This window comes from Zosterops lateralis (genome assembly GCF_965231275.1).
Source record: "Zosterops lateralis genome assembly, chromosome: 35".
In the NCBI taxonomy this organism is placed as follows: Eukaryota; Metazoa; Chordata; class Aves; order Passeriformes; family Zosteropidae; genus Zosterops; species Zosterops lateralis.
Window position 1 is genome coordinate 1297421 of NC_139795.1, and position 11755 is coordinate 1309175.

The window sequence follows — 11755 nt, forward strand, 5'->3', positions numbered from 1 at the left end:
AAACACCAAAATCGCCCCAAAATTCCTCTCAGGGGGTTTGGTGGACCCCCAGACCCCAAAATTCCCCTCAGGGACCCCAAAAATTCCCGGTTATAGCGTAAAAGAGCCTCAAAATTTCCCCTCAGGAATCCCAAAAATTCCCCGCGGTGCCCTCAAAAACCCCCTTAAATTCCCCCCTCAGGGGCTCCGGCCACGCTCCAAAATCCAAATCCACCCCCAAAACCTCCCAAAAAACACCAAAATCGCCCCAAAATTCCTCTCAGGGGGTTTGGTGGAGTCCCAGACCCCAAAATTCCCCTCAGGGACCCCAAAATTCCCCTCAGGAATCCCAAAAATTCCAGGTTATAACATAAAAGGGGCTCAAAAAATTCCCCCTCAGGAGCCCCGGCCACGCCCCCAAACCCAAATCCGCCCCCAAAACCTCCCAAAAAACCCCAAAATCGACCCAAAATTCCTCTCAGGGGAATCGGCCGAGCCCCAGACCCCAAAATTCCCCTCAAGAACCCCAAAAATTCCCGGTCATAGCGTAAAAAAGACCCCAAAATTTCCCCCCCTCAGGGGCTCTGGCCACGCCTCCAAATCCAAATCCACCCCCAAAACCTCCCAAAAAGTCACAAAATCGCCCCAAAATTCCTCTCAGGGGGTTTGGTGGAGTCCCAGACCCCAAAATTCCCCTCAGAAATTCCAAAAATTCCCGGTTATAGCGTAAAAAAACCCCCAAAATTCCCCCCTCAGGGGCTCTGGCCACGCCCACAAGGCTCTGGCCACGCCCCCAATCCAAATTCCACCAAAACCCCCTCAAAAAACCCCAAAATCGACCCAAAATTCCTCTCAGGGGCTTCGGCCACGTCCCACACCCCAAAATTCCTCAAAATTCTCCAAAATTCCCCCCCCAAATTCCCCTTAGAGCCTCTGGCCACGCCCCCACATAATGAATTTCAATGTCGGGCTTCTGGTCACGCCCCCAATTTCCATTTTAGGCACTGACCACGCCTCCAATTTGCATATTAGGATCTGACCACGCCCCCAATTTCCATCTCAGGCACTGACCACGCCCCCAATTTATCTTTTAAGGCTCTGACCACGCCCCCAATCCCCATTTTAGGCACAGACCACGCCCCCAATTCCATTATAGACTGACCACGCCCCATTTTTTATTTTAGGCTCTGACCACGCCCCCAATTTCCATTTTAGGCACTGCCACGCCCCCAATTTTAATTTTAGTCACTGACCACGCCCTCAATTTGCATTTTAGGCAATTGGTTCCTCCCCGAACACTCAAAATTTCAAATTTTTGGGGGATTTGGAACCAATTCCAGGAAGATTTTTGGGGTCTGGGGGTTCCAAAATTTTTGGCGGACACCCCAAATTTTTGGGGCTCTGAGAAGCACCAAAAAAAAATCAAAAATCCAAACACCACCACAACCCAAACCTCCTCCTTTTGGAGCCATTTCCACAAAATTTAATATTTTTAAGATCCGGGAAAGGGGTAAAAAATAAAAAAAATTGGAATTTTGGGGGTTTTGGGGAGGGGAGACCCCGAAATTTTTTTTGAAGGTTCAAGGTTTGGCCTGGAGCTCCTGCTGGAGCCTCCCCAGCACCTCCCGCTGCTGCTCCGAGCGTCGCTCCAGCTCCTGCATCTGCTGCTCGTAGCGTTTCCTGAAAGATTTGGGGGGGAAAAACAGGAATTTTGGGTCAAAATGGGAATTCCGGGGTGAAAAATGGGAATTTTCTTCTTTTCCCTGTTTTTTTCCGCATTTTTTACTGTTTTTTTTTTCTCATTTTCCCACTATTTTTCACTGTTTTTCCCCATTTTCCCCTTTCCCACCCTCTTTTTTACCCCTTCCCCCCCTTTTTTCCTCTTTCTCCCACTTTTTTCCATTTTTTCCCCATTTCCCCCTTTCCCCCCCTATTTTTTACCCTTTTTTTCCCTGATTTTTTCATATTTTTTCCCTTTATCCCCCTATTTTTTATCCCCTTTCCCTCCCTTTCCCACCCTCTTTTTTACCCTTTTTTCCTTCTTTTCTTCCTTGTTTTTTCCCTGTTTATTCCCCTTTTTTCCCCTATTTTTCCCCCTTCCCCCCTTCTTTTTTACCCTTTCCCCCTATTTTTCCCCCTTTTCCCTCCCTGTTTTTTTTCTCTATTTTTCCCTTTTTTCCCCTATTTTTTCCCCTTTTTTTTTCCCCTATTTTCCTCCCTTTTCTTCCTTTTTTCCCCTATTTTTCCCCATTTTTCCCCTTTTTTCCCCTATTTTTCCCCCTTTTTTCCCCATTTTCCCCCCAATTTTTTCCCTATTTTTTCCCCATTTTCCCCCCCTTTCCCCCCACCCCATTTTTCCCCAATTTCCCCGTTTTCCCCCCAGTGTGTTCTCACATTTCCCCCTGGCTGTACTGGAGCCGTTTCCCCACGGTGCCCTTGGCCTCGGGCACCTCTTTTTTACCCTTTTTCCCCTCTTTTCCCCCCACCTTTCCCCCCATCTCTTTTACCCTTTTTTCCCTATTTTTTCCCCATTTTTCCCCCTTTTCCCTCCCTTTTTCCCCATTTTTTTTTCCATTTCCCCCCTTTTTTCCACCCCATTTTTCCCCCCTTTCCCCCCATACTCCCCCCATCCCATTTTTTCCCCATTTTCCCCTCTTTTCTTCCTCTTTTTCCCCTATTCTTTACACTTTCTCCCTCCCTTTTTCCTTTTTCTTTATATCCTTTACCCCCATTTTTTTGCCTTTTTCTCCCATTTTTCCCTTTTTTCCTCTATTTTTCCCCTTTCCCCCCCAATTTTTTCTCTATTTTTCCCCTTTCTTTCCCCATTTCTCCCCTATTTTTTCTCTATTTTTTTCCCTATTTTTTCCCCTTTCTTTCCCCCTTTCCCACCCTCTTTTCTCCCTTTTTTGCCCCTATTTTCCCCTATTTTTCCCCTTTTCCCCCCTTCCCCCCCCCTTTTTTCCCATTTTCCCTCTTTTTTGCCCCCTTTTCCCCCCATTTTTTCCCCTTTTTTCCCCATTTTCCCCCCAATTTTTTCCCCATTTTCCCAATTTTTTCCCCATTTTCCCCCCAATTTTTTCCCTATTTTTTCCCCCATTTTTTTCGCCATTTTTTCCCTATTTCCCCAATTTTCCCCTTTTTTTTCCCCCTTTTTTCCCCTTTTTTCCCCATTTTCCCCCCAATTTTTTCCCTATTTTTTCCCCATTTTCCCCCCCTTTCCCCCCACCCCATTTTTCCCCAATTTCCCCGTTTTCCCCCCAGTGTGTTCTCACATTTCCCCCTGGCTGTACTGGAGCCGTTTCCCCACGGTGCCCTTGGCCTCGGGCACCTCTTTTTTACCCTTTTTCCCCTCTTCTCCCCCCCCCTTTCCCCCCATCTCTTTTACCCTTTTTTCCCTATTTTTTCCCCATTTTTCCCCCTTTTCCCTCCCTTTTTCCCCATTTTTTTTTCCATTTCCCCCCTTTTTTCCACCCCATTTTTCCCCATTTTTCCCCCCTTTCCCCCCATACTCCCCCCACCCCATTTTTTTCCCCATTTTCCCCTCTTTTCTTCCTCTTTTTCCCCTATTCTTTACACTTTCTCCCTCCCTTTTTGCTTCTTCTTTTTATCCTTTACCCCCATTTTTTTGCCTCTTTTTCTCCCATTTTTCCCTTTTTTCCTCTATTTTTCCCCTTTCCCCCCCAATTTTTTCTCTATTTTTCCCCTTTCTTTCCCCCTTTCCCACCCTCTTTTTTCTTTTTTTTTTCCTATTTTCCCCTATTTTTCCCCTTTTCCCCCGTTTTTTACCCTTTTTTTCCTTTTTTTTTTTCTCATTTTTCCCCCTTTTCCCATCCTCTTTTTTCCTGTTTTTTTCTTCTCCTTTTTCCCCTCTTTTTCTTCCTCTTTTTTCCCTATTTTTCCCCATTTTCCCCCTTTCCCCCCATTTTACCCTTTTCCCCCTTTTTTTCCTCATTTTCCCCCCCTCTCCCCCCCTTTCCCATCCTCTCTTTTCCCGGTTTTTTTCCCCTTTTCCCCCATTTCCCCCCCCCATTTTCCACCCTTTTTCCCTGTTTTCTCCCCTATTTTCCCCCCCATTTTTTTCCTTCTCCCCCCATTTTCCCCGATTTTTCCCGTTTTTTTCCCCTATTTTTCCCCTTTTTTTCCAGTTTTCCCCCCTTTTCCCCCCTTTCCCATCCTCTTTTTTACTATTTTTTCCCCTTTTCCCTCCATTTTTTCGCCATTTTTTCCTTATTTTCCCCCCATTTTTCCCCCTTTTTTTCCCCATTTTCCCCCCAATTTTTTCCCCATTTTCCCCCCAATTTTCCCCCTATTTTTCCCCGATTTTTTTGCCATTTTTTCCCCATTTTCCCCCCATTTTTTCCCCATTTTCCCCCCAATTTTTTCCCTATTTTTTCCCCATTTTCCCCCCCTTTCCCCCCACCCCATTTTTCCCCAATTTCCCCGTTTTTTCCCCTGTTCTCACATTTCCCCCTGGATGTACTGGAGGCGTTTCCCCACGGTGCCCTTGGCCTCGGGCAGCTCCTGCCGCACCAGCACCGGCCCCAGCAGCTTGAAAATTGGGTTAGAGTCGTCCAAAAGGTTCAGCTCCTGCACGTTTGGGGGGAAAAATGGGATTTTGGGCAAAAAAATTGGAGTTAGAGAAAAAAAAATAGGGTTTGGGGGAAAAAAATGAGGGTTTTGGGGGGGGGAAATGGGGGTTTTGTGGGTAAAAAATGGAATTTTTAGGGGGGAAAATGGGATTTTTTTGGGGGAAAAATGGGATTTTTTCAGGGAAAAAAATTATTTTTTGGGGGGGAAAAATAGAGATTTTTGGGTAAAAATGAAGGTTTTTTTGGGGGTAAATGGGGAAAAAATCGGGGTTTTTTGGGGGAAAATGGGAATAAGGAGAAAAAAATGGGGACTTTTAGGGGGGAAAAATGGGGATTTTTAGGCAAAAATGGGATTTTTTGGGGGGGAAATGGGATTTTTTGGGCAAAAAAATTGGAGTTGGGGGAAAAAATGGTGGTTTGGGGGAGAAATGGGGATATTCGGGGGGAAATACAGAATTTTTAGGGGGGAAAAATGAGGTTGGAATCGTCCAAAAGGTTCAGCTCCTGAGGAATTGGGGGGAAAAAAGGGGATTTTGGGCAATAAAAAAAAAATTAGAGAAAAAAAATTGGGGTTTGGGGAAAAAACCAGGGGATTTGGGGGGAAAAATGGGGATTTTGGGGGGAAAAACGGGGGTTTTGGAGGGGAAAATAGGATTTTTTTTTTGAAAAATGGGATTTTTTTTGGGAAAATGGGAATTTTTAGGCAAAAATGGGATATTTTTAGGGGGAAAGGGGAATTGGGGAAAAAAAACTGGGATTTGGGGGTGAAATGGGGATTTTTGGGGGAATTTTTAGGCAAAAATGGGTTTTTTTGGGGGGCAGTTTTGAGGGATATTTGAGGCAGTTTTGGGAGATTCTTGAGATATTTTTGGGGCAGTTTTTGGAGTATTTTTGAGGCAGTTTTGAGTTATTTTTGGGGTAATTTGAGGGATTTTGGGGGACAGTTCTGAGGAATATTTAGGGCAGTTTTGGTGTATTTTTGAGATATTTTTGGGGAGATTTTTGGGACAGTTTTGGGGTATTTTGGGGGCATTTTTTGGGATATTTTTGGGACTTTTTTGGGGTAGTTTTGGGGTATTTTGGGGGCAATTTTTGGGATTTTTTTGGAGTTTTTTGGGGCAGTTGTTGGGCTGTTTTTGGAGCAGTTTTTGGGCTATTTTGGGATATTTTTGAGGAGAATTTTGGGGCAGTTTTCGGGTATTTTGAGGTGATTTTTGGGGCAGTTTTGGGGCATTTTTTGGGATATTTTTGGGAGTTTTTTTGGGCAGTTTTGGGATATTTTTGGGAGATTTTTTGGGCAGTTTTTGGGATTTTTTGGGGACAGTTTTTAGGGCAGTTTTAGGGATATTTTTGAGGAGGTTTTTGGGGCAGTTTTCAGGAAATTTTTAAGGCAGGTTTGGGTATTTTTTGGAATATTTTTGCAGAGATTCTTGGGACAGTTTAGGGATATTTTGAGAGTATTTTTGGGATATTTTTGGGACCTTTTTGAGACACTTTTGGGGTATTTTGGGGACAGTTTTTGGGGCAGTTTTAAGGTATTTTGGGGATTTTTTGCGGATATTTTTGGAGCAGTTTTTGGGCTATTTTTGGGCTATTTTTGAGGAGAATTTTGGGGCAGTTTTGGGGTATTTTTTGGCCAGTTTTTGGGATATTTTTTGGGATATTTTGGGGACAGTTTTGGGCTATTTTTGGGCTATTTTTGGGGACACTTTTGGGGCTATTTTTGGGATAGTTTTGGGAAGATTTTTGGGGCAGTTTTGGGATATTTTGGGCAGTTTTGGGATATTTTGGGCAGTTTTTGGGATATTTTTGGGGATATTTTGGGACAGATTTTGGGATATTTTTGGGGATATTTTTAGGAGATTTTTGGAGCAGTTTTGCGATATTTTTGGGCCAGTTTTGGAACTATTTTTGGGCTATTTTTGAAGTTATTTTTGGGCTATTTTTTGGCTATTTTTGGTGTGTTTTCAGGCTAATTTTGGTCTATTTTTGGGCGTTCCCCACCTCCTGCACGATGTTGTTCTCGGTCAGTTGCGTCTCCAGTTTCTGTCGCGCCGCCACCGCCCGGCCCAGCTCTGGGGGGACCCAAAAACACCTCAGGGGGGACCCCAAAGCCAGGACACAGCCCTGGACACCCCTCCCAAAATTGGGGGGTCTGGGGGGTCCTGGGAGGGGTTTGGGGAGAGATTTGGGGGGGGGTTTGAGGGGGTTTGGGGGATTTTGGGGGGTCTGGAGGGTTTTGGGGGGGTTGGGGGGTCCTGGGAAGGTTTGGGGGCATCTGGGAGGTTTTTGGAGAGGGATTTTGGGGGTTTTGAGGGGATCTGGAGGATTTTTGGGGGGTCCCAAGGGGTTTTGAGGGGGGATTTTGGGGGATCTGGAGAATTTTTGGGGAGTTTTGGGGAGTCCTGGGAGGGGTTTGGGGAGGGATTTGGGGGGTTTTGAGGGGGTTTGGGGGTCCTGAGGGGTTTTGAGGGGGGGTTTTGGGGGATCTGGAGGATTTTTGGGGGGTTTTGGGGAGTTTTGAGGGGGTTTGCGGGGTCCTGGGAGGAGTTTGGGGGTTCTGGGAGGGGTTTGGGGAGGGATTTGGGGGTTCTTGAGGGAGTTTGGGGGATCTGGAGGATTTTGAGGTGATCTGGGGGGTCCTGGGAGGGGTTTGGGGAGGGATTTTGGGGGATTTTTGGGGGGTTTGAGGAGGTTTGGGGGATTTTGGGGAGATTTTTGGGGGATCTGGAGGGGGTTTGGGGAGGGATTTGGGGGGTTTTGAGGGTCCTGAGGGGTTTTGAGGGGAGATTTTGGGGTGTGTGGAGGATTTGGGGGGGGTTTGGGGGGTCCTGGGAGGTTTTTGGGGAGGCATTTGGGGGGGTCTGGAGGATTTTTGAGGGTTTTGGGGGGTTTTGAGGGGGTTTGGGGGAATTTTGGGGGGTCTGGAGGATTTTGGGGGGTCCCAGAGGGTTTTGAGGGGGGATTTTGGGGGGGTCTAGAGGATTTTTGGGGGTCCCAAGGGATTTTAAGAAGAGGATTTTGGGAGATTTGGAGGATTTTTGGGGGGTTTTGGGGGGTCTTGATGGGGGTTGGGGGTCCTGGGGAGGGATTTTGGGGGTTTTGAGGGGTTTTGGGGGATTTTTGGGGGTCCCAAGGGGTTTTAAGAAGAGGATTTTGGGAGATTTTGAGAATTTTGGGGGGATTTGAGGGGGTCTTGATGGGGTTTGGGGGGTTTTGGGGGGTCCTGGGAGGGGTTTGGGGAGTCTGGAGGGGGTTTTGGGGTCCTGGGAGGGTTTTGGGGAGGAATTTTGGGGGTTTTGAGGAGGTTTGGGGGATTTTGGGGGATCTGAAGGATTTTTGGAGGTCCCAGGGATTTTTTGAGAAGATTTTGAGTTTTTTTGGGGTTCCCAGGTGCATTTTTGGGATTTCCGGGTGGATTTTTGGGTTTTTTTGGGGTTCCCAGGTGAATTCTTGGGGGTTTTTGGGGGTTCCCAGGTGGATTTTTGGGGTGTTTTTGGGGTTTTTCTCACCTTTCTGTAACTGCTGGTATTTCTCCAGCTCCGCCTGGAGCTTCTTCTGCAGCGTCTCCGCCATTGAGGCCTTTTTTAGGGGGAAATTTGGGGGGTTTGGGGTCACCAAAAAATCCCCCAAAAATCCCCCAGGACCCCCCAAGTTCCATCCAGGACCCCCCAAAACCCCTCCAGGTGCCCCCAAATCCCCTCACGATCCCCAAAAATCCTCCAAATTCTCCCCAAATGTCCCAAAATCCGCTCCAGGCCTCCCTAAATTCACTCAGGACCCCCTAAAAATCCCCCCAAACCCCTTCAGGACTCCCCAAATTCCTCCAGGACCCCCCAAATCACCTCAAGGACTCCCAAATCCCCTTCGGGAGTCTCAAAACCCCTCCAGGACCCCTCAAATCCCCTCAGGACCCCCCAGCTCCCCTCAGGATCCCCCAAATCCCCTCAGGATCCCCCCAAAATCCCCTCCAGGAGCCTCAAATCCCCTCTTGACCCCCCCCAACCCCCCAAATCCCTTCGGGACTCCCCAAACCTCCTCGCTGACCCCAAAATCGCCTCAAATTTATCCAAATATTAAAAAAATCTCCACAAATTTCCCCCTTTTTTCCCCCCTCAGGTTTTCACCCTCCGCTGTCCGCGCGCGGCCTCGGCGCTCCCAGGCCACGCCCCCTTCGCTCTGCGCATGCGCGACCTCACAAACCACGCGCCTTCCACTAAACCCCGCCCATTTTTAGCCATATAAGGAAACATTGATCGCTCTGACCACGCCCTCTCCCCGCCCATGGCCACGCCCACTTCCGGGGCGCCCTCAGCGGCCTGAGGGCCCCCCCCCTCCCTCAGGGCGGATTTTTAGGGCGATTTCGGGGTTTTTTGGGGCTTCCCGGCGGTGAGACAAGGCGAGGGCGGCTCCGCGATGGGCCCGAGGCGGCGGAGGTGGCGGAGGAGGGCGGTGAAAGCGGCGCTCCTGGCGGTGGGGTCGGCGCTGGTGGTGCTGGTGGGCAGCGGGGGGGGCGAGGAGCTGCTGGCGGCGGCTCTGGCGGCCTGGGGGGAGTGGGGGGAGGGGAGGGACCGGGGGGAGTGGGGGATGGGCCCGGGGGAACCGCCGGGTGCGAGTTGGGGGGGCGGGTTTATCAATGGGGAGCGTGGGAAAGGGGCGGGGCTTGTGGATGGAGAGGGCGGGAAAGGGGCGGGGATTGTGATTAGAGGAGGCGGGAAAGGGGCGGGGCTTGTCAATGGAGAGGGCGGGAAAGGGGCGGGGTTCGTCAATGGGGACCGTGGGAAAGGGGCGGGGCTTGGCGCTGGGGGCGCGGGGTTCGTCAATGAGGAGCGGGGCCGTGGGAAAAGGGGGTGGGGGGCCCTCAATGGGAGCTCGGGGGTGACCAATGGGGGTCCTGGGGGTGAATTTGAGGGTCCTGGGGATGGATTTATGGGTCCCGGGGATGGAATTGGGTCTCCCCAGGATGAAATTGGGGTTCCCGGTGACGAATTCGGGTCTCCCGGGTCCCCCCCGGGCTGTTCCCCCGCTGAGTCCCCCCGTGTTTTGGTGTCCCCGGCGCCGTGCGCGCCCCCGTGGCCGTTCCTGCTGGTTCTGGTTCCCAGCGCGCCCCCGCACCTGGAGCGGCGCCGGGCCGTGCGCGACACCTGGGGGGGTCCCCCCTGGCCGGGCTCGGGGTCCCCCCCGGTCCGCTCCCTGTTCGTTCTGGGGGTCCCCCCATCCCCCTCCGCACAGCGCCGCCTGCTGGCCGAGTCGCGACAGCACCGCGACATCCTGCAGGGCGATTTCCGCGATTCCTACGCCAACCTGACCCTGAAAACTCTGCTGCTGCTGAGCTGGGCCCGCGCCTGCTGCTCCGGGACCCCCTTCCTGCTCAAAGCCGACGACGATGTGTTTGTCAACGTCCCCGCTGTCGCGACAGCGCTGTCGGCCTGGCCCGCGATACCGCCCCGGCTGTACCTGGGGAGGGTCCACTGGGGCGTGGCCCCCAATCGCGACCCCCGGAGCCGCCACCACGTTCCCGTTGATGTTTATCCCGGCTCCCGCTTCCCGCCCTACTGCAGCGGCACGGCCTACGTGCTGTCGCGACAGGCGGCGATAGCGGTGCTGCGGGGGGCGGCGGGGCTGAGCCCGGCCGTGCCGGAGGATGTGTGGGTGGGGCTGGGGGCGGCCCGGGCGGGGGTGTATCCCCGGCACTGGGCGCGGTTCGGGGGGTCGCAGAGGGTCCCCCCCGGGCGGTGCTGCCTGGGCCGGGCCCTGCTCAGCGGGCACCGCGTGCGACCCCCAGAGATGAGGAGGGTCTGGGGGGAGATAGCGGGGGGCGAGGGGGGCTGCGGGGGCCTGATGGGCTGGGGGGCACTCGGGGTGCTCAGGTGTCGCGTCATGGCCTGGGGGGAGTGGCTCTGGGGAGGGGGCGGGGATGACGTCATGGGGGAGTGACGTCATGGAGTGATGTCATGGGGTGGGGGGACCGCCCCTTTCTCCACATGGGAACTGTTGTTGGAGATGATTGTTATAGGGAATGACGTCATGACGGAGTGACGTCATGGAGCGGAGGGATCACCCCTTTCTCCACATGGGAACTGTGGTTCAGGGCGATGTCATTGAATGACGTAATGGGGAAGTGACATAATGGAGGGAGTCGCCCCTTTCTCCATATGAGAACTGTTGTTGGGAGTGACGTCATGGGGGAGTGATGTCATGATGGAGTGACATCATGGGGTGGGGGATCACTCCTTTCTCCAGGTGGGAACTGTGTTTGGGGGTGATGTCATTGAATTATGTCATGGGGTGGTGATGTCATGGAGGGACAGCCCCTTTCTCCACCTGGGAACTGTGGTTTGGGGTGATGTCATTGAAATGACATCATGACGGACTGCCATAATGGGGTGGGGGGAACGCCCCTTTTTCCAAGTGGGAACAGTTGTTGGGGGTGATTGATGTCATGATGGAGTGATGTCATGGGGTGGGGGGATTGCCCCTTTGTCCAGGTGGGAACTGTGATTGGGGGTGATGGTTATAGGGAATGATGTCATGGGAGAGTGACATCATGGAGGGAATTGCCCCTCCCATATGGGACCTGTATCTGGGAGTGATTGTTATAGGGAATGACGTCATGATGGAGTGACGTCATGGGGTGGGGGGATTGCCCCCTGGCTCAGGTGGGAACTGTGATTGGGGGTGATTGTAATAGGGAGTGACGTCATGGAGGGATCCGCCCCTTTCTCCACATGGGAACTGTGGTTTGGGGTGACGTCATTGGAATGATGTAATGAGGGAGTGATGTCATGGAGGGAATAGCCCCTTTCTCCACCTGGGAACTGTGTTTGGGGGTGATTGTTATAGAGAGTGATGTCATGGGGAAATGATGTCATGGAGTGGAGGGACCGCCCCTTTCTCCACCTGGGAACTGTGGGTGGGAGTGACGTCATGGGGTGGAGGGACCGCCCCTTTCTCCACCTGGGAACTGTGGTTGGGGATGACACCATGGGGTGATGATGTCATGGATCAGGGACATCCCCACACTGGGGACAAGAAACCTCACCCTTATGGGGTAAACAAAATTGTGGACAGTGACGTCATGGGGGAGTGACGTCATGGACTGGGGGAACCGCCCCTTTCTCCACATGGGAACTGTGTTTAGGGCAGTGACATCATATGGAGTGACGTCACAAACGAGGGACCACCTC

The 11755-nt window shown here is 51.5% G+C and overlaps 2 protein-coding genes across 2 annotated transcripts; one reads left to right on the forward strand and one right to left on the reverse strand.

The window, feature by feature from the left end:
* Positions 1-1439: 1439 nt before the first annotated feature.
* On the reverse strand, positions 1440-8782 carry PFDN6 (prefoldin subunit 6). The gene is made up of 5 exons (XM_083881802.1): positions 8696-8782; positions 8081-8150; positions 6573-6643; positions 4442-4566; positions 1440-1659 (listed from the first exon to the last, which is right to left on the reverse strand). Exons 1-5 carry the CDS (start codon positions 8753-8755, stop codon positions 1560-1562), a joined length of 426 nt encoding a protein of 141 aa, XP_083737928.1. The 5' UTR covers positions 8756-8782; the 3' UTR covers positions 1440-1559.
* Positions 8783-8984: 202 nt separating this feature from the next.
* On the forward strand, positions 8985-10749 carry B3GALT4 (beta-1,3-galactosyltransferase 4; the record flags this gene model as incomplete). Its single annotated transcript, XM_083881732.1, has 1 exon — positions 8985-10749. One exon carries the CDS (start codon positions 8985-8987, stop codon positions 10503-10505), a length of 1521 nt encoding a protein of 506 aa, XP_083737858.1. The 3' UTR covers positions 10506-10749.
* Positions 10750-11755: the final 1006 nt, after the last annotated feature.